Source organism: Hipposideros armiger, unplaced genomic scaffold (genome assembly GCF_001890085.2).
Source record: "Hipposideros armiger isolate ML-2016 unplaced genomic scaffold, ASM189008v1 scaffold_1032, whole genome shotgun sequence".
Taxonomy (NCBI): Eukaryota; Metazoa; Chordata; class Mammalia; order Chiroptera; family Hipposideridae; genus Hipposideros; species Hipposideros armiger.
This window is the reverse complement of record NW_017732382.1, coordinates 236,544-257,090: the sequence shown is the minus strand read 5'-3', so window position 1 is coordinate 257,090 and position 20,547 is coordinate 236,544. Positions and strand designations below refer to the sequence as shown.

Below are 20,547 nucleotides of genomic sequence, written 5' to 3'. Positions count from 1 at the left end.
ACATTCTCAAAATGGATTGCTCTTTGGGAAGCTCAAAGGCCACAATTTCAACCTCCTAGACCCAATTCCACATTCCAAGGTAGCTTATTTAGATCCCAGATTCCTGGTCTCCCAGTCCAGCTTTTTCTTTTGTAAAGGAATCATCCTCAAAGTATTATTTGCTTTCTCCTACAGTTAGTATTTCTTTTCCAAGACTATTTACGTAGAGGATAATAATAAATAAGTTAGAGATACATAGACATCAAGTAATAATGGTATAGCTAATTCCCATAGAGAAGTTGGAATCTTCTCCAAAAATTTCTCTACTCAGTTAAAGGACCTAACCTACTATAGTGCCTATGAACATATCGAAATCTCCATAATAGAGCATAGTTGTTCACCAAGTTCTGTTTGGTTTCCAAATCAGACAGGAAAATTTGTGGATGAACCTTGGCAATAGGTCTACTTCCAAGCCAATCATTTTTGGACTATTGTCCTCATTTTTTCTATGACATAAACAGCATTGAGAGTATGTTTCTGTTAAAATTTTGGGTAGCCATAGTCTGTATACCAACTTGAGCTCAATATGTGACTCTTGATGGACTCTACCATCCAGCTGACTCCTCCATCAAAATTAGTTTCATTGTGACAGCTGTTTCTTTCTCCATACCATGTTACAAAACTTGATGACTCTGTTAGGTTAGGGAAAAAAAGAAGAAGAAAAGAAGTCCTTGAGGTTTCTAAGACATGCCCACTTTAAGCCAACTTAATCGTGGGTGTTGCTTGTGGGATTTCAAGTACTTCTGCAAATTTTCTCATCCTATAAACAATGCCTACAGTTGAGGAGTTTTTAATAAATTACTTCTGTACCCAGAATTCAGTGGAAAAATCCAGATATCTATTCCCTTCTTTATTCTTCCCAACAAGACCAGTATGGCCTTGGGAAGCAATTACGTGCTGGGAATCCACTACTGCTGTTGTCTTTTCTTTTTTTAAAATTTAAGTTTATTGGGGTGACAATTGTTAGTGAAGTTACTACTCCTGTTTTCTTAGTTTGAAATTTATGAGGGCAGAATGGTGAAATGTTTCTGAATGCTTTTGGCTCAGAACCAAAACAACTTCTTCCATTTCTCCCTGGAAGCAGAGTCCCATATGTAAAGTGAAACTCCAGGTAGGCAAAATTTATTGCTCATGCTTGTGCCTCAGTACACACCCGCTCTCCTTAAAGAGTAGACACTGGTCTCTTCCTGGAGATGATAGGTGAGTTCATGTATGATTTTTTGGTTTGGAGTCCTGTCCTTGATCTGAAACCAGGTCCAAACAGGAGCCAACCAGATTGACCTATGTTCTCCAACTTAGCCTCTTTGGATAATCAGATTAAAAAGTTAAGGTCAGGTTTATGAAAATATAATTTACATACAGTAAACTTCACCTTTTTTAGAAGTACAGTTACATGATTTTTGATAAATGTATACAATTGTGTAACCACCACCACAATCGAGATATAGAAAATTTCCATATCACAAAAAGTCCCTTTGTTCCCCTTGGTAGTCAACCTCTCTGCTTTCCCTCAGCTGCTTGCAAACACTAATATGTTTTCTATCCCCATAGTTTTGCACTTGCCAGCATATACATAGTATTATACAGTATGTAGCCTTCTGATTCTGGTTTCTTTTACTCAGCATAATGCATTTGAAATTCATCCATGTCATTGTGTATATCGATAGTTCATTCCCATTTATTGCTGACAATTATTATCCTTTTGTTGGACATATCCTTTGGTATGGACATACCAAAGTCTGTTTACCCATTCACCCATGAAGGACATTTGGGTTGTTTCCAGTTTAGCGCTTTTACAAACATTCATGTATAGGTTTTTGTGTGATCAGAAATTTTTATTTATCTAGGGTAAATACCTAGAAGTGGAATTGCAGGGTCATATGGTAAATGTATATTTGACTTTACAAGAAACTTAACTCCCTCTTACTCTGCCCATTCCTCTCTGAAAAGGTTTATTGCAGAGATTTACCATCCCCAAGCTTTTAGTTCACCACCAAAATTTTGTTTTCTAGATGGTTTCTAGAAAGTAATCAGCATCAACCATTTTATTTTGACTTTCTAGTTCTTTTGGCTGTAATAATTTGAAAGTCATATAATCTTTCCATATTTCACATTTTGGGGTCAGGTGCTGAATTTTAAAGTTTTGTTTTGAGTGTCTATTGCCATTCCTGTGACTGGGAAGCCCAGGGGGTTCCATACTAATTGAATGGGGTGACTGTCCAGCTTCTAGCCTTTGTGATGTGACCAGCAAAAGAATATTCTTTATGATTTTCATGAGGATCTCTCCCTCCCCCCCCCTCTCTCTCGGTTCACCAATGCCTTCTAATTGACCCAGTCCCTAAATGTTTCCTGTATGTTCTCTGACCTCCTTCTACATATCTCCATATCAACTGCCTGAGCAAAGGCCCCTACAACGTCCTCTTGTCTCCAGTGTTTCGTGGCCCCGTACATTAGCTCACTTCAATCAGCCACTTGTAAAACTTTTCAGTTCTTAACATGATATTTTCCCTGGCCTTCAAAATATTCCTGGACTCATTGGACTTCAAGATTTTCAATGATAGATGCCTATCCCACTACAGGGTTGGTGGATGGCAGAGCAGAGTAGATTTTTTTGGGTTGCCCCAGGCTGTTTTGTCTCAGCTCCCTCCTGCAGGTTTATTGTCTGCCTTGCAAATCATTTTCCTTGTTTGAGTCATCTTGACAGCCGCATGTGCAGACTTGCCCTTAATGAAGCTCAACTGGAGGTGGGTGCACCCTAATGACAGGCATTTGTCCCTTGCCTTGGCACTCCTCAAATACCTCATCACTTTCAGACAGATTCTTTCCATTTACTTCTTAGGGCAGAGTCCCTAGTGAATCACTGAGACTATCTTTCCATTTTTCCACAATTTTCCATTTCTTAGAGCTCTTGCCCTTTGACCTTTAGAACTGAAACTGACTGGCCTGCCACTTTCATCTGTCCACAAAAAATAGGTCAGTACTGTATCATACTTTGTTTCAGTTTGTTCCTGCTCCCTCTTTCCATCTCATTGGAAGGAAATGCTCTGTCACAAATCCTGGTAATATTATCCCCTTCTCTCTGTGTTTAACTTTCCTGGATCCCTGCCCCTCCACTAGTGATACCATGGTGTTCACCCAAGAGAAAGTAGTTCCAGAATCTTTCCTAATCTCATTCTTAAATAAAGTGAACTCGTTCTAGGGATAACTCTTTTTTAAGAAACCCCATCCTAGTTCATCACTCCACTCTTAGTAAAACAGTCTCTGAAATTCCCCTGGGATGGTGGATTCCCTCTGTCACATTTCTTGGCAGCAGATTATCTGGCACACTTAGGGCTCCCCAAACATGTACTGACAATATGAAGATGTTAGATGTCTTTTCAATTCTGTGGGAGGTCTTCCCGATATATTTGCTGACTCGAGGCTTGCCTACTTCTGATCCACTGTCACTGTTGTTTCCATCCAAAAGAAATAATAATTTTAAAAAATTATAACTGAGGAAATCAAATGCTGATTTGTTTGTTTTTTAGATAAAAGTCACAGAGGCCTATATGATGGTAGACAGAGAGTGAAGCACCTGAACCTTCTGCTGTTTTCAACCCAGATGGTGAGATCCAGGTTAAATACCTTGCCTGGGCTAATCTACAGTGTAAGTTCATGGAACCAGTTCTCCATTTCATCCCTCCCAGAAGGATGGCTCATAGTGACCAAGGACATTGTCCAGTCAGGCTCATTGTCCCAGCAGGACAATACATGTGACCAAGAAATAGCAGAGTGGCAGCCAGAATAGCAGACATGGGGGTTATTTTTAATTTATACAAATCACTTTTTGAGAATGAGGGAGCATGTTCATATGAAAAGGCCTAGTATTCACCAGTCGTTGGTTAGGCTGGATTGGAGGGTATTTAACTCTGATTTAGTTGGAGGCCTGTGGTCTAAAGTAGAACAGAAGAGAGCCAAGTCAGTCTGCTATGTTTTCTTATTGTGGAGACATGTCTAGTGAGAGCTCACAGGGTCCTGAGAATTCCACCTACAGCTGTGGTCTTGGATGAAGGTCTGGGCTTCCAGTAGTCCAGCAGTGTTGCCCAGGGGAGCAGCAAAGGACATTTCTAGTTGAAAACAATACGGTAGAAAATACTGCCGAGTATTCAATTTCCTCTTGTTTTTTTTGAAACTCCTTTTTCAAGAGATTGTTCTGTGTAACCTTCACCCAGTGTTCCCAATACTTACATCTTGTGTAATATAGATAGGTATTGGAACAATGTGTGTGCATAGTTTATGTCATTTCATCTCATGTAGATTGGTGTAACTGCCACCACAATCAAGATACAGAACTGTTCTATCTCTGTGAAGATCTTCCTGCTACCCCTTATAGTCACACTCATTCCCCTCCCACCCACCATCCCAAATCTCTGGCGTTAACTAATCTGTTCTTCATCTCTTAATTTTGTAACTTCAGGAATGCTGCGTAAATGGAATCATTCAGTTTGTGACCTTTTGAGATTGGCTTTTTTTCACTCAGCATAATGCCCTTGAGATTCTTTTAAATTATTGTGTGCATACTTTGTCCTGTTAATTGCTTAATAGTAGTCCATGGTATGGATATAACACAATTTGCTTAGCCATTCACCTATTAAAGAACATTTTGGTTGTTTTCAAATTTAGCTATTACAAGTAAAGCTGCTATGAACATTCAAATACACATTTTCGTGTGGGCATAAATGTTCATGTCTTTGGGATAAATGCCTAGGAGTTAGATTACTGGATCATGTGGTAATTTAGTTGTTTAAGGAACTACTAAATTATTTTCTAGAGTGACTGTACATTCCCACCAGCAATGTATGAGAGATCTAGTTTCTCTGCATCTTTGCCAGTATTTGGTATTGTCACTATTTGTTAATTTAGCTGTTCCGATAGATGTGTGATAATATCTCATTGTGGTTTTCATTTGCAATTCCCTAATGGCTAATGATATCGAACATCTTTTCATGTGCTTATTTGTCATCTGTCCTCTTCAGTGAAATATCTCTTTAAGTGTTTTGTCCATTTTCTTACTGGATTTGTTCCTACTATTGAGTCTTCAGACTTCTTTACATATTCTAGTGATGAGTCCCTTGTTAGATATGTGGTTTGCAAATATTTTTCCCAGTCTGTAACTTACCTTTTCATTTTCCTAAGAGTCTTAAACAAAAGTTTTTTATTTTGATGAAGTAGTTTATCAACTTTTTATTTTATGGATCATGGTTTTGGTGTACGTCTAAGAATTATTTACCAAGCCCCTGGGGCCTGGAGATTTTCTCCTATGTTATTTTTTCTAAGAGTTTTATAGTTTTACATTTAAATCTATGGTACATTTTGAGTTAATGTTTGTATAAGATTTGAAGTCTAGGTCTAGGTAGAGGTTCTTTTTACTTTTTTTTTTTTTTTGCCTATGAATATCCAATTGCTCCAACACCATTTATTGAAAAAACTATCCTTTCTTCATTGAATTGCTTTTGTACCTTTGTCAAAGATCAATTGGCCAGTCTTGTGTGGGTCTGTTTCTGAGTTCTCAATTCCATTTCACTGATCATTGATTCTCTATCATTGATCTCTATTTTTTTTCCATTGATATGTCTATCTGCCAATACCACACTTTTTTTTTTTTTTAGAAAAAGAAGGATTTTATTAGGGAGGCCTAATTGGCAAACAAATTTCAACCAAGATCTTATAAGAAATGATAATGACAAGTCAATTTTCTTCACGAATATTGATGCAAAAGTCCTAAGCAAAATAATAGTGTAACAAAACTATATCAAATTTACTATATCATGACTCTGTAAGGTTGATAACAGGAACACAGGGTAGCTTTATATGACCAAATCAATCAGAAAAAAAATACTACATAAAGTTTCCTCTTCTGCTTTCCAATAACAATTTCCTCACTTCCTTTTGAACTCTCACTAGCAGTATTCTCCATATACAGATTTCTGCTAACAGTCTGTTCAAGGCAATTTAGCTCTTCTCTGTCATGCTCGGCAACATGCACCAGCCTCTACTCTGTGTGTGATTCCAAAGTTATTTCCACACATTTTTGTTTACTATAGCTATATAGGAAATCTTAAAATTGAGCAGTGTGATTCCTCCAACTTTATTCCTCTATTTCAATATTGTTTTAGCATTCTAGTTCCTTTGCCTTTTTATATAAGTTTTAGAATAACTTTGCCTACATCTGTAAAAAATCTTTCTGGGATCTTCATAGGGATTTCATTAAAGCTGTATATACTGGGTTGTTGGAAAAGTCATGACGTATTCTTTCTATATTTTTCATTGCAAAAATGCATCATGATTTTTCTGACAACCCAATACATTTAGGGAAAATCTACATCTATATATATTGAGTCTTCCAACCCATGAACACAGAATGTCTCTCCATATATTTACATCTTCTTTGATTCCATTTAACAGAACTTTGAAATTTTTCAAAATAAATATCTTGTATGTGTATTGTGAGGTGTATGTCTCAGCATTTTTTGAGCAATTATCAATGGTATTGTGTTTTTCATTTTGGTTTCCATATTTTTCTTGATATATATATATATATATATATATATAATTGACATTTTTGTATTGATCTTGTATCCTTCAAAATTGCTGAATTCATTTATTAGTTCTAGGGGCTTTTTTGTAGATTCCTTGGGATTTTCTATTTAGATCAGGGGTTGGCAAACTTTTGAGACAGAAGAGCAGCCAGGAGTCAGCAAACTGCAGCTCGCGAGCCGCAGGCTCTGAAGTAAAATTGAAAATGAAAATAAAACTATCATAGTTTCATTTATAAAATTTTTAAAGGATATTATTCACGTAATGGTGATTATGTAAAAATATATTTATGGCTCTTGAATAATTTTTAAATTGTTGTGAGGGACAGGATTGTCTCTTCCAGGGGTCAGCAAACTTTTGAGATGAAACAGACCCAAAGAATCACATGTGACTCACAAGCCGCAGTTTGCTGACCCCTGATCTAGATAATCATGTCATCTGAAAACACAGCTTTATTTATTTTTTCTGATTTCTGTTCCTTTTATTTTTGTTTCTTGCCTTATTGTACTGGCTAGAACTTCCAGTACTATATTAAATAGCAGTGATGAGAACAAACATCCTTGCCTTGTTCCCAATCTTAGGGGGGAAACATTCAGTCTTTTACCATTAAGTATTTACCTATAGATTTTTGTTTGTTTTTTTGTAGGTGTTCTTTACAAAATTTCCACTGTATTTCTAATTTTCTGAGAATTTTTATTGTGAATGGGCATTGAATTTTGTTAAATACTCCCCCCCCCCCCCCCCCCCCGCTCTTTTCTTTCTGTTGTTCACACTGGATAATTTCTATTGTTCTATCTCCAATTTCACTGATTCTTTCCCCTGTCTCTCCCATTCTGCTGTTGAACCGATCTATTAATTTTAAATTTTTCAGTTATTGAAATTTTTAGTTTTAAAAATTCCATTTTGTTTTTTTATATCTTCCATTTCTTTGATGAGACTTTCTATTTGTTTCTACAAATTTTTCATTTGTTTCTATTATATAGTCTCCACTGACACTGTGTTATAGGGGGCTTGTTACTGCCCAGTAGGAATGAAAGATCTGGCTCCCAACTTGCCCTTCTCTAACACCATCCTGGCAGGGGGTTTGACTTCTTACAGCCTGCCCAGGGAGGAAGTCTAAGTTCCCCACTGGGCCTTTGTTGGCATAGGTGGTGCTGCATTTTTTTTTCTGTGGTGTTTGGTTGGAGTAGAGTGGTTATTATCTAAAACTTTTCTGTCTTGCAAGGTTTCCTCTTTCCTAATTCTTTGCCTAGAGAGAGCAGCCTTTTCTTTAAGCTTTTTTTTTTTCCTTTTTGGCCTATGCCCATTGATGTTTTCAGGTTTTCACCTTCTCAGCACCCATTCTAAGATATATAAGGCAAAACAAACTGCAGGGACCTCACTGCTGTGTCATTCCTTGTGTTCTGAGGTCTATAGCCAGTCTGCTTTCTTCTGTCTACTTTTCAGAGTCTTCTTCTTTTTTTTAAAAGATTTTATTGGGGAATTGGGGGGAGGGGAACAGTGTTGGGGAATCGGGGAAGGGGAACAGACAAGTTGCTGTCCTTTTGATCTAGTTTGTGGAGGACTGTCGCTTCACTGGCCCATGTTGGTATTATCATTGTGCTCTTCCTGGGTGAGGCAGTCGCTCGCCAGCCATTGGATGGCCACTCATTGGTGGCTCACAGCAGTCCACCGCAGCAGGGGCTGCAGCCTATGCCGTTGCCAGTGACTCATGGCAGCCCAGCCCCAGGTCGATCTGTTGTTCACCATCTTAGCTGTAGAGAGCAGTGTCACTGGCCCTCCTGTGGGATCCCAACCGGAGCCCTGCTGCTCAGAGCTGGTGTCCCAAGCCAACACTTTTTTTTTTTTTACAGTTTGTAGCAGAGGATAATTTTATTAGAGCAGAAAGTTACAGCTCTCGAAACGAGAGGGGGTCCTGACTGGATGCCCCCCAAGTCAACTCTTAACCAACACGCCACTTGGCCAGCCCCAGAGTCTTCTTATGGGTTGTTTTATATACAGTGCCCAGGGTTTTAAACTATGCTTAGCTGGAAGAATAGGGAGAAGTACATCTAGTATATATTTCCAGAAACAGAAGTGTCACTTGCTTTGTTTTAAAATTTCATTTTATTATGAAAAAAATTTAAACATACATAAAAATAGAAAGATTAGTAGAAAGAATCCCCTTCATTCAGCTTCAAAAATTTTCAACATTTTGCCAATCTTGTTTCATTTATTCCTCTACTCCAAGGTTTGTTGGAGTCTTTTAACTCAAATCCGAGATATACTATGATCTCACTCAATGTGAGTGTGCATCTCTAATAGAAAAACATAATTTTTCATAACCATAATGCCATTATCACAATTTGCTGATTAACAATAATCCCTTAATGTAATTAAATACTAATTTATATTCAAATTTCCCTGATTGTTTCAAGAAGTGTTTTTAAAATTGATTTTCTAAAAATAAGATCAAAACCAAATGTAACACTGCATTTGGTTGTTAGCTCTTTTAAAAATCTATACTTATATCAAAACATCAATCTGTACACCTTAAATATATACAATTTTCATTTGTCAATTACACTTCAATAAAGCTAGAAAAAATCTGTAACTTTCCCATCTTCTTTTTCCTCATCCTTTTTTATTTGTTTTCTTTTCCTTGATATTTTCTGCCAAGATATTTTTCTAGTTTACTTCGAGATCAGACATTATAGACCTCCTCATCCTTTTTAAAATGTCATTTATGATTGAAAACAGATCATTGGTCAGGCCCAGTGGTTCGTTGGTTAAGAGTTGGCTTGGGAACGAGAGCTCTGAGCAGCAGGGCTGCCGGTTCGGATCCCACATGGGCCAGTGACACTGCACCCTCTACAGCTAAGATGGTGAACAACAGCTCAACCTGAATCTGGGCTACTGTGAGTCGCCCGCCATGGTGTAGGCTGCAGTGTGGCTTCAGTGGGCTGCTGTAAGCTACTGTGAGTGGCCAGCAGGCAGCATGAGCAGCCGGCAGCCAGTGTGAACTGCCGTGAGCCGCTGTGAGTAGCCATCCAAAGACCACTGACTGATCTGCCTCAGCCGGAAAGAGTGCAATGATCACAATACAAACATGGTCCAGTGAAGCGACGTCCTCCACAGGTAGACTGAAAAACAAAAGGACAGCAACTTGTCTGTTCCCCTTCCCCGATTCCCCAATACTGTTCTCTCCCCCAATTCCCCAATAAAATCTTTATTATTTATTTATTTTTTTTTCCCCAATAAAATCTTTAAAAAAAAGATCATTTTTCCTATAAAATATTCCATATTCTGGATTTGGCTGAATGTTTCTTTCTTAGTGGTGACATTGAGCTTGCTCTTCTATCTCCTATATTCACCATAAAATGAGAGTTAGAGCTATAGCTTGATTAGATTTAAGTTCAGTTTTTATTTTTGGCATCAATATATCATAGGTGATGCTGTATGCTTCCTACTGCATCACATCAGGAGGCGCATATGTAGCTGTCTTATTCTTAGTGATGTAAAAATTGATCAGGAGGTTCAGGTGGTCTCAACCTGATCCCTCCATTGTAAAGTTCCCCATCATCATTTTGCCTAATCTCTTTTTATCCATTCATGATCATTGCCCTAGATCAGTGGTTCTCAACCAGAGATAACTTTGTTCCCTAGAGGACATATGACAATGTCTGGAGACATTTTTGATTGCCATGACTAGGGAAGGGGAGTGTGCTAATGGCATCTAATGAGTAGGAGCCAGAGATGCTGCTAAAAATCCTACAATGCATAGGACAGCCCCCAAATCCCAAATAAAGAGTTACCTGTCCCCAAATGTCAATAGTGTTGGAGTTGGGAAAATACGGCCTAGATTTATTATTTCATTAGGGACTATAATTGGTGATTTACTAATCTACCATTCCTTCTGCATTTGCTCTCTGAAATTGTTGCATAAAGAAGAATATCATTAACTATTTGGTTACCCTAAAATATAGTTCCTATAGGAAAGGTGGGATAAGTTTTTGATTTTTCCTTTTATTAATTTTTGCAATAACAATTTGGTGCTATAGCATCACCCAGGGGTGACCAATGTTTTATAATGTCATTATGAACTCATGTATTTTGTACATTTTGATACATGATTGATTGCAGATTTTTGATGCTCTAATTGTCTCAATATAGACAATTATGGGAACTCCCCTTCATCTTGGACCCTGTGTTCTTTTGACATGATTACATTTGTCTTTGATATCTCCCTTGCTTTTTGGCAAAACAAGATGTCCCAGGCTCATTTTGTACATTTCCTGTTACAGATCTGTGATTTTTCCAAGGCAGATTGGCTTGTTTTAGCAGGAAATTATTTTAGAGACTGCAATCTGGGCATTAGACATACTCATGGCTACTAGATTACCATTGCTGTTATGTCTTTTCAGTGGACAAATCTAGAAAATACTTATTTTTTAGAAAGAGAAAAATAAATAAATCATAAGTTCATAATTTTTCTGTAAATATTGTATTTCCTTAATTGTCTTACATGAAAGGTAGCATACTATATACAATGTTCCATACTTCGCTTTTTCCATTTAACAATATATCCCAGATATTTAGTCTTAATCATTATATAGGAATCTATCTCATTCCATAGTATTTATTTTATTTTTAAAAATCTTTTTTTCCAGCTTTCCATTTTATGGTCCACTATAATTTATTCAACTGGTCTCCTGGCGGTGGACATTTGTTGTTTTTTCCCCAGCCTTTTGTTATTACACATAGTGTTGCACTGAATGGCCTTATGCATATGTCATTTTGTATGTTTGCTGGTGTATCTTTGGGTTGTATTCCTAGAAGTGAGATTACTGAGTCAAATAGTGAATACATATGTAATTTTGCTAGACATTGCTAAATTTCCCTCTATTGAGGTTATATAATTTTGTCTGTACTGCTTTTTGTGGTTTTAAAAGGAATAAGATTTACTTGCAACTAGTAGTAAATAAGCCCTAAAGATCTAATGTACAGTATAGTAAATATAGACAAAAGTATTGTATTATAATCATCAAACTTATTAGGAGACTAGATTTTTAATTATCCCGGCCACAAAAAAGAAATGATAATTATATGAAGTGATAGAGGAGCTAACTACCACTACAATGGCAATCATATTACAACATGTATACATCAAATTAACATGTTGTACACCTTACACTTACACAATGTTATATGTTAAATATATATCAATAAAAGTAAATAAGTAATAACTGAAAATAAATAAAAAACAGCAATATTTTGAAAAATAAAATGTGATTAGAAATTTTAACTACCAGTTTTGGTACAATATAACAAGATGTACCCGTCCCACCCTTCAGAATTGAAAGAGACACTTTGGACAAATACAGAAGTGAAATTCCACACTTTGATGAGTAAAACTGGAGAAAGTAAAACTTCATTGTGCCTCTAAGCTCAGTCCTGGGGCCATGCGATATCCCACAAGGTCAACCTCTGGCACTGGACGCAGATTTGAGGATTCCAGGGTTTTCCTAAAAGATGGGTAAGACGGGTAAGACAGGTGGCTGGTCAGATGCTGTGCCAGCATGCGGGAAGCTCACATTATGAAGCAAAAGTGTAAGTCAAATGGGGCAGCAGTCTGAAGGGGTACAGCCAGAGGTGCGGAAGCTTAGTAGTTAAGAGTTCAAACTCTAGATTCTGACTGCTGGGTTTGAATCCCAGTTCCATCATTCACTAGCTGTGTGACTTTGGGTGTCACTCACTCCCTCTTTGCCTCAGTTTTCCCACCTGTAAAATGGGGATGATGACAGCACCTACTTCTATAAATTGTAGTGAGGGCTAAACCTATTTAATAAAACAACTGTTGGCATACTTCAAATGCCATATAAGTGTTACTTATTATTGTTAATAAGAAGCCAAAAGAAATAGAGGCAAATAATATGAATAGGCAGTTCACAAAAAAAGAGCAATACAAAATGGCCAGTAAACATATGAAAATATGGTCGACTTCACTCATAATGAAAAACATGCATTTGTTTATTTCACAAATATTTAAATATGTATTAAGTGCAGAAAGGGCATTGGGAATAGAATAGTGAGCATCTTAACTCTCATGGAATTTACATTATAGTAATTTTTATATGTGTGTGTGTGTTGTAACATTTAATATATCATGCGGTGACAGTGTTTTGAAGAAAGATGAAGGAGGGATGGAATATTATTTCATATAGAGGTGAAGGAAGGACTCTGACATAAGGTGACATTTAAGCAGCAATCTGAAGAAGCGATGGAGAAAGCCATGAGGATTTCTAGGGGAAGAGTTTTCCAAGCAGAGGAAACAATAAAGATATAGGCTTGGAAGCAGGAACCAGCTTAGCTTATTCAAGGAAGAGCAGTAAATTTACTTTGAGGCAAGGCTGAGTTAATAAGAAGTGAGGTCTAAGAGACCAAGACCAGATTCTGTAGGGCTTTAAAGACCAGGACAAGGACTACAGACTTCACCAGAAGTGAAATAGAAAACCATCTGTCACTTAGGAATTGTATTAAGCTACACATAACCAGGATCCAGATAACAAAGGCTCAAATTGGATGATGTTTCGAGTGTTATATTGAGTCTAAGACACTATCAACTGGAGAGCACACCATTATTTATGTACCACTAAGAAAGAAAAAAATGTTGCCAGATATAATCATTAAACTGTCATTCAAAGATTTCAGAGGTGTTGAAACATGACAAGATGTCCCTCTTAGAATTGGTAAAATATGGCATTTTTTCCCTTATGTAAGAATATGTCCAGAGGTAGTCAGTTTTTTGGTTGTAAGATGGTTTCTCAACTATAGCCATTAAATCCTCATTTCAGGCAGGAAGAAGGAGAAACAGGAGGGGGGAAAATGTCTTTTATCCTTCCATATTAACTTGTAAAATTCTCCCTCCAAAAACTCTCTGGAATTTTTATTGGCATTGCACTGGACATGTAGGTCAATTAAAGAGAACTGCCTGATGTCCACTATACAAGTGCTAAATTGTAGATCAATATGTATATTAGTCTCATTTCTATTTCATAAAAAGGATATATGTAAAAAAACATGCTTGTATTTGCACAGAAAATTTCCCAAAGGATACATGAGAGACTGTTAACAAGTGGTTATTTCAGGGGAATAGAACTGGGTGTGATTGGCAGGGGAAAGAGGGTCTTTAACTTCATATTATGCCCTCTTTACCTTTTTAAAACCACAAATATTGAATATATTACTTTTATAATAATAAATATAAACCAGCAACTTTAAAAGTGGAGTGTGATTACCTTGTGGGTACAGGAAGACTTTCTACGGGGTAAATAAAGCACTTAGAGTTTTAAGGGGATCAATTTCTACAACCTCAAATTTCATATTTTCTAAAATTGATCTGCCAGAGAACAAACTTGCGGTAGAGGAATAAAGCTGGTTCTCTTTTTTCCATGTCCCTTTTCATAACAGTCCTTTTTGCACTTTACAACAGGAAAGCCTATCTTTTACCCATCCTGATTCTTACCTGGGTGCACTGCCTTGCAGTGTAAAATCCTCAGGGCACCAGAGAGACAGTTCCAAATACTGCTGTCAATGAAGAAGAAACAAATTGCTCTAACAAATGAATGGGGATCAAATCTTTTTGCAACTTAGATTGCTTCCAATAAAATTGAAGGAGAACCCAAAGGAGCTGTCAGCTGATAAATCATGAAAAATAATTTTGAAGATAAATCATTGTGTAATCCCCCCCCATATATCTCCAAAGGAATTCAAAGACTTGAGTGACATTGCTTAAACAAAACGTTCATTCCCACTGACTTATTTATATAAACGAGGTTTCTGTGTGCTAACATTTAACCAAGCAAAAAATAGGAAGAGAATTGATGCTAAATCCTGTCTAATTCTAGCAATAGGCAATATTTATCCATGGATACACCCACTAAGGTAAAAAAAAATCTATCTGTAATAAATTTTTGTTTTATGTTTAATAATTACCTTTCAAAATTTGTAATATATTTACAATGTTTTGATCCATTATATTCTAATACTAATTGTCAAAACACAAGCAAGAGTACATTTTTTAACAACATTTAGAGCTTTAGGAACACAGGAACATTTAAAACACATTTAAATAGCAGAAATATACACATTTTTGCTGAAGGGGAATAAGATAATCAATAAAATCATTTCAAGTGAAAAAATATATATATTATTGGGATGAAATTATGTTAGAAGAACTAGAATAGAATTAAGAACTCAGAGAGAAATGGGAAAATGCACAACTTGCAACTATCAAAGAAGAGCTCGGTTATGGATTTTTAAAACAGAAAATGGTGGCTCTCAAATCACTAAGGTATTTAGGTTTCACTGGTTTCATGTAGAATCATGATGTAACAGTTTTGTTTGTGAATGTTAATATTTGTTAGAAATCACATTATTTCCAGCTGACATTTTTGATGCACAATTTTAGATGTCACAATGTGTAGAGCACAGTGTTAAAAACATTTTTAGAAAGTATTTTGATATAAGCCAACAGTTTTATATAAACATATAAAACAAATATTCAAGGGACTGTCATATACTCTTTTGCCACCTCGTATTCAGAGGTGTATCCAAGCCCAGGTACTGTGACTGCAGTGAGGAGGGGTCTCTCCTTAGGTGGCCCCTCTGCTAGCCTACAGTTCGGTCTTTGTGAGGCAGAATGGTGACATTTGCCCTGGACTGATTCCAGACCCATACAAATACTAAGCATGAAAAAGATTATGCTGACACCCCCTGTATGTGATTCAGAGCAAAATCAACATGCAATCAGGAAAGGAATGTAAGGAAGCACAACAAAATTCTGACTTTTCCCATAAGGGCTATTTTTTTTAATGTCAAACTGTTTCCAATATTTTTTTCTTGATTCTATTGTTGTTGGTACTTCTTCTCTTTCTGGTAACCTACACACTTCCTTAGGCTGACTTTTGGGGAACCCAGCCCTGATTCTGGCCCTGGGCAAGTTTGTTTAGTTCAGGGATGTGTCCACAGCTCCTAGTACAATACCTGGCTCTGGGTTGGAGCTGACATTTGTTGAGTGACTGATTGCAGAGCCCCCAACTTTCAGAACATGCTGGACCTGTGGGCTTCTGCAGGAAGTTGATTGGTAAGGCAGTCAGGTTGCCATGGTGTCTTCAGTGGTAGACAGTCTCAGCTACACAGAAATCTAGTCCTCCTTGATGTCTGTTCCTCTGTGGAGGTGGGATGAGGGTGCCTCCTGTCCTTCCACACCCGCTCCATGACTTCCGTCATTTTTAGCAGCAGTAGCAGAAGCAGGATTCCTTCAGTGGGTGAGCTAGTTGCAGTTCCTCTGGTTGCAGACCACAACCAGGGCAGGATTTACTGGAAGGATGCTGAGGTGCTTCAAGGAATTGAAGCAAGAGTTGGCTTAGGGAGGGGAGGCATCAGGGCAGCTCTGGAGACCTCAGCTCTGTGGGAACTAGACATCCTTTCCTTCTTAAGGGCTCCCGATTCCTGACAAACAACTCCAGGAGGCCTGGGCACCCCCTGCCCTGGAGAAAGAGGCCAGGGAGAGGGGTGATGTCCCATGCTAATCAAGGAGAACTGTGCTAGGGTGTTATGAGGCAGCACAGCCCCAGAAGCTGGGCAGTGGGTATTGGGCCAAGGCCAGCCATCGCCAAGACTCAGGGACTGACACTTCTAGAACACACTCTCCCTGATCCTCCAGCACTGGCTATTACTTCTCTGAGCCCCATCCTGACGCCTGCCCTGGGCTGCCCTCGCTGTGGCCAGCACCTGTGGCCGCTCCCTGACATCGCCCAGCGCGCCCAGGACTGAGGTCAGTCCTCGTGGGCCCTATCGTGCTGCTGCCCACTGTCAGCAGCTCTCAGTGGAGGAGCTCCCCTAGGCCCTCAGACTCAGGCCTGCCCCCTCCCCTGCTCCCAGCTGCTAGGGCTTGAGGGTCTTGGGGTGGGGTCCTGTAGTTCAGGCCCCTCTCTCAGCCCCAGGGGAGGTGCCAGCTGTAAGCATGCCGCTGTTGTGCCTGGTCTTTCCCGCTGCCCCCGGGCTGCCCAGTGTCTGCTGTGCCAGAAGGCCAGGAGCCAAACCCTCAACCCACCTGCGGCCTTGGGAGCCCGAGCAGGAGGCGAGGAGCAGACACAGCCTCGGCAGAGCACCGATAAGATGGGCAAAGGGACGTGCCTCCTCAGGCCCAGCGGCCTCGGAAGTCCTGCCCCTGGGAATCTGGGGTCTAGGCCTGCCCCAGAATGGAGTTGGAGCTTCATGTTTATCGGGCAGGGGGCAGAACCTGGAGTGGGAGAGGAGCCTGGGACAGGGCTGCGGGCAGGCTAAGCTGCAGAGATGATGGCCTATCACAGCTTCTGCCAGCACTCCTCAGGACCTGGCCTCTGAGGGGACATTTCACAGCCCCAGACACGTTTCTGGACTGGGTTACCCCTGTGTCCCTGGCCCCGCAGTACTGGGGTAAGCCGTCTGGACGGAGCGAAGGACGAGGAGAGGGGAGGAGACGACGAAGGGGGTCGGAGCAGCGATTGGAGCCGAGAACTGGAAGCGCCTTAAAGAGACTGCGCGGTCCCCGCCCCCCTTCCCGCCAGCCTCAATGAATTAGAGCTGTGTTTCCCAAACTTGCCTGATCATAAGAATCCTCTCGGGCTCTAGTTAAAGATACAGGTTCCGGAGCACCTCCGTTCGAGATCCTGATTCAATGGGTCTGCGGGTGGAGCCGAGGAATCTGTAATTTTAACACGCTCCCACGTGATTCTCGGGAACAAGCAAGTTTGGGAAATATTGAATTAAAGGAAACGGGGCCTGGATGCAGAAGCGGCCTCCGCTAGGGGGCTACGGCGGGAGGATTCCCGGGGGCGTCGCCTGCTTCCGCCGCCGCCTCCAGTGAAAGTCCCTTTTGGGTCCAGCTGCCACAGCCACCGCGCTCCCTCAGGCCGGGCGGGGGACACCCCAGGTCTGCGTGGCCCCCCGCGCCGCCACGCCCAGTGGCCTCCCGAGCCCAGTGAGCAGGGGGAGGAGCCGCCGCCAGTGGAGGCGGAGGAGGTAGAGGAGGCGGAGACGGCGGAGACCGCGGCGGAGAAGGCGGAGAGGAAGGTGGAGGCGGAGGCGAAGGTGGAGGGGAAGGTGGAGGCGGCGGGGAAGGTGGACGCCACCGGGAAGGTGGAGCTGGCGGAGGGACCGGGCGGCCGGGCTGAGCTCAAGCTGGAGCCCGAACCCGAGCCGGTACGGGAGGCGGAGCAGGAGCCGAAGGGGGAGCCGAAGCAGGAGCTGGAGGATGAGAACCGAGCGCGGAGCGGCGGTGGCGGCGGCAGCAGCGACGAGGTTCCTCCCCCTACCCTTCCCTCCGACCCTCCGCGGCCCCCTGATCCCTCTCCGCGGCGCAGCCGTGCCCCCCGCCGCCGACCCCGGCCGCGGCCGCAGACCCGGTTCCGTACCCCGCCGCAGCCTAGGCCACGGCCCCCGCCCCGGCCCCGGCCCCGGCGCGGCCCTGGGGGCGGATGCCTGGATGTGGATTTCGCTGTGGGTCCACCAGGCTGTTCCCACGTGAACAGCTTTAAGGTGGGAGAGAACTGGAGGCAGGAACTGCGGGTGATCTACCAGTGCTTCGTGTGGTGTGGAACCCCAGAGACCAGGAAAAGCAAGGCAAAGTCGTGCATCTGCCATGTGTGCAGCACCCATCTGAACAGACTCCACTCTTGCCTTTCCTGTGTCTTCTTTGGCTGCTTCACGGAGAAACACATTCATGAGCATGCCGAGACGAAACAACACAACTTAGCTGTAGACCTTTACTATGGAGGTATATACTGCTTTATGTGTAAGGACTACGTATATGACAAAGACATTGAGCAAATTGCCAAAGAAGAGCAAGGAGAAGCTTTGAAATTACAAGCCTCCACCTCAACGGAGTTTTCTCACCAGCAGTGTTCAGTGCCCCGCCTCGGTGAGAAATACCCAACCTGGGAGACAACCAAACCCGAGTTAGAACTGCTGGGACACAACCCAAGGAGAAGAAGAATCACTTCCAGTTTTACCATCGGTTTAAGAGGACTAATCAATCTTGGCAACACATGCTTTATGAACTGCATCGTCCAGGCCTTGACCCACACTCCGATCCTGAGAGATTTTTTCCTCTCTGACAGGCACAGATGTGAAATGCCAAGTCCAGAGTTATGTCTGGTCTGTGAGATGTCTTCACTTTTTCGGGAGTTGTATTCTGGAAACCCATCTCCTCATGTTCCCTATAAATTACTGCACCTGGTATGGATACACGCACGTCATTTAGCAGGGTACAGGCAACAGGATGCCCACGAGTTCCTCATTGCAGCATTAGATGTCCTGCATCGGCACTGCAAAGGTGATGATGCCGGGAAGGTGGCCAACAACCCCAACCACTGTAACTGCATCATAGACCAAATTTTTACAGGTGGCCTACAGTCCGATGTCACCTGTCAAGCCTGCCATGGCGTCTCCACCACAATAGACCCATGCTGGGACATCAGTTTGGACTTGCCTGGCTCTTGCACCTCCTTCTGGCCCATGAGCCCAGGGAGGGAGAGCAGTGTGAATGGGGAAAGCCACATACCAGGGACCACCACACTCACAGACTGCTTGCGAAGGTTTACAAGGCCAGAGCACCTAGGAAGCAGTGCCAAAATCAAATGTGGTAGTTGCCAAAGCTACCAGGAATCTACCAAACAGCTCACAATGAATAAATTACCTGTTGTTGCCTGTTTTCATTTCAAACGGTTTGAACACTCAGCCAAACAAAGGCGCAAGATCACTACATTCATATCCTTTCCTTTGGAGCTGGATATGACACCGTTTATGGCCTCAAGTAAAGAGAGCAGGATGAATGGACAATTGCAGCTGCCAACGAGTAGTGGAAACGATGAGAATAAGTACTCCTTGTTTGCTGTGGTTAATCACCAAGGAACCTTGGAGAGTGGCCACTACACCAGCTTCATCCGGCACCACAAGGACCAGTGGTTCAAGTGTGATGATGCTGTTATCACCAAGGCCAGTATTAAGGATGTTCTGGACAGTGAAGGGTATTTACTGTTCTATCACAAACAGGTGCTGGAACATGAGTCAGAAAAAGTGAAAGAAATGAATACACAAGCCTACTGAATTGACACACAGACCTACCTGTAATGGAAGATGATGACGCCTATACTACAACTGGCATCGAGATTGAAAGGACCTACTTGCATGGCCCATGGGCCTGACAGAGTAAGAACTGAACAGTACCCGGTGTCTAAAAGGTCCTGATTGGAAGAGAAATAGAAGGGTCGGGAGAAGAGGCTCTAGTCTAAGCAGTCACTTGAAGGAAAAATAAATGGCAGGAATGCTCTGGGAGAGGAAGGCAGGCGCAGGGAGATCCTGACACTGGTACATATCCTATATTCCTCCAAAAGATTGTGTGGGGAAGTGTGGGGTGGGAGGGGGGTGGTGTGTGGGGGGGTGTGCCCTTGTAACCGTAAAACATCTTTCTCCATGGGTGTTTCAGCTTCAACTGACCAATTATATAACAGTTATATGTTTGGGGGGGAAAAAGAAAAGTTTATACAAATGTAGCCCATTACATATATGGGTATGAAAGCGGAAAAGTGGAGGAGGCAGGGATATCTCATTGACAAACACCTTTGCCAGTTTCTTTGTATTCGTGATTTTTTGTGCTATTAAATGCAGTATTAAAAAAATAAAAGCCCACATGGGCTAGTGAAAAGAGAAGAAATAAAGGGGCTTGTATAAGGGGAGCAATGGCTCCAATAGCAGAGAAGACAAGAAATACTGTAAGATAAGCAACCAACACAGACAGGCCTCAGCTAAGAGTATCGTGTGTGTGTTAAAAAAAAAGCTGTATGATATACTTGAGCAAATCAATGAACCTCTTTGCAAGTGTTTTCTCATCTGTACAATGCAGATAAT

At 41.2% G+C, this 20,547-nt stretch overlaps 1 protein-coding gene and 1 long non-coding RNA gene across 2 annotated transcripts; one reads left to right on the top strand and one right to left on the bottom strand.

The window, feature by feature from the left end:
- Positions 1 to 11,838: 11,838 nt before the first annotated feature.
- On the bottom strand, positions 11,839 to 16,335 carry LOC109376024 (uncharacterized). Its single transcript, XR_002122682.1, has 3 exons — positions 15,640 to 16,335; positions 14,120 to 14,178; positions 11,839 to 12,119 (listed from the first exon to the last, which is right to left on the bottom strand). It is a non-coding gene; the product is annotated as an uncharacterized LOC109376024 (long non-coding RNA).
- Positions 16,336 to 16,621: 286 nt separating this feature from the next.
- On the top strand, positions 16,622 to 20,167 carry LOC109376026 (ubiquitin carboxyl-terminal hydrolase 27). The gene is made up of 2 exons (XM_019631678.1): positions 16,622 to 16,686; positions 17,412 to 20,167. The coding sequence occupies exons 1-2, from the start codon at positions 16,622 to 16,624 to the stop codon at positions 19,744 to 19,746; spliced, it is 2,400 nt and encodes a 799-aa protein (XP_019487223.1). The 3' UTR covers positions 19,747 to 20,167.
- The last annotated feature ends 380 nt before the right edge of the window (positions 20,168 to 20,547 follow it).

Bases quoted from the DNA above. Each gene is read 5' to 3' on its own strand.
- LOC109376026 (XM_019631678.1), top strand. From the start codon at position 16,622: ATGCCGCTGTTGTGCCTGGTCTTTCCCGCTGCCCCCGGGCTGCCCAGT. The intron at 16,687-17,411 runs GCCAGGAGCCAA...ATTGAATTAAAG, and splicing joins AGTGTCTGCTGTGCCAGAAG to GAAACGGGGCCTGGATGCAG.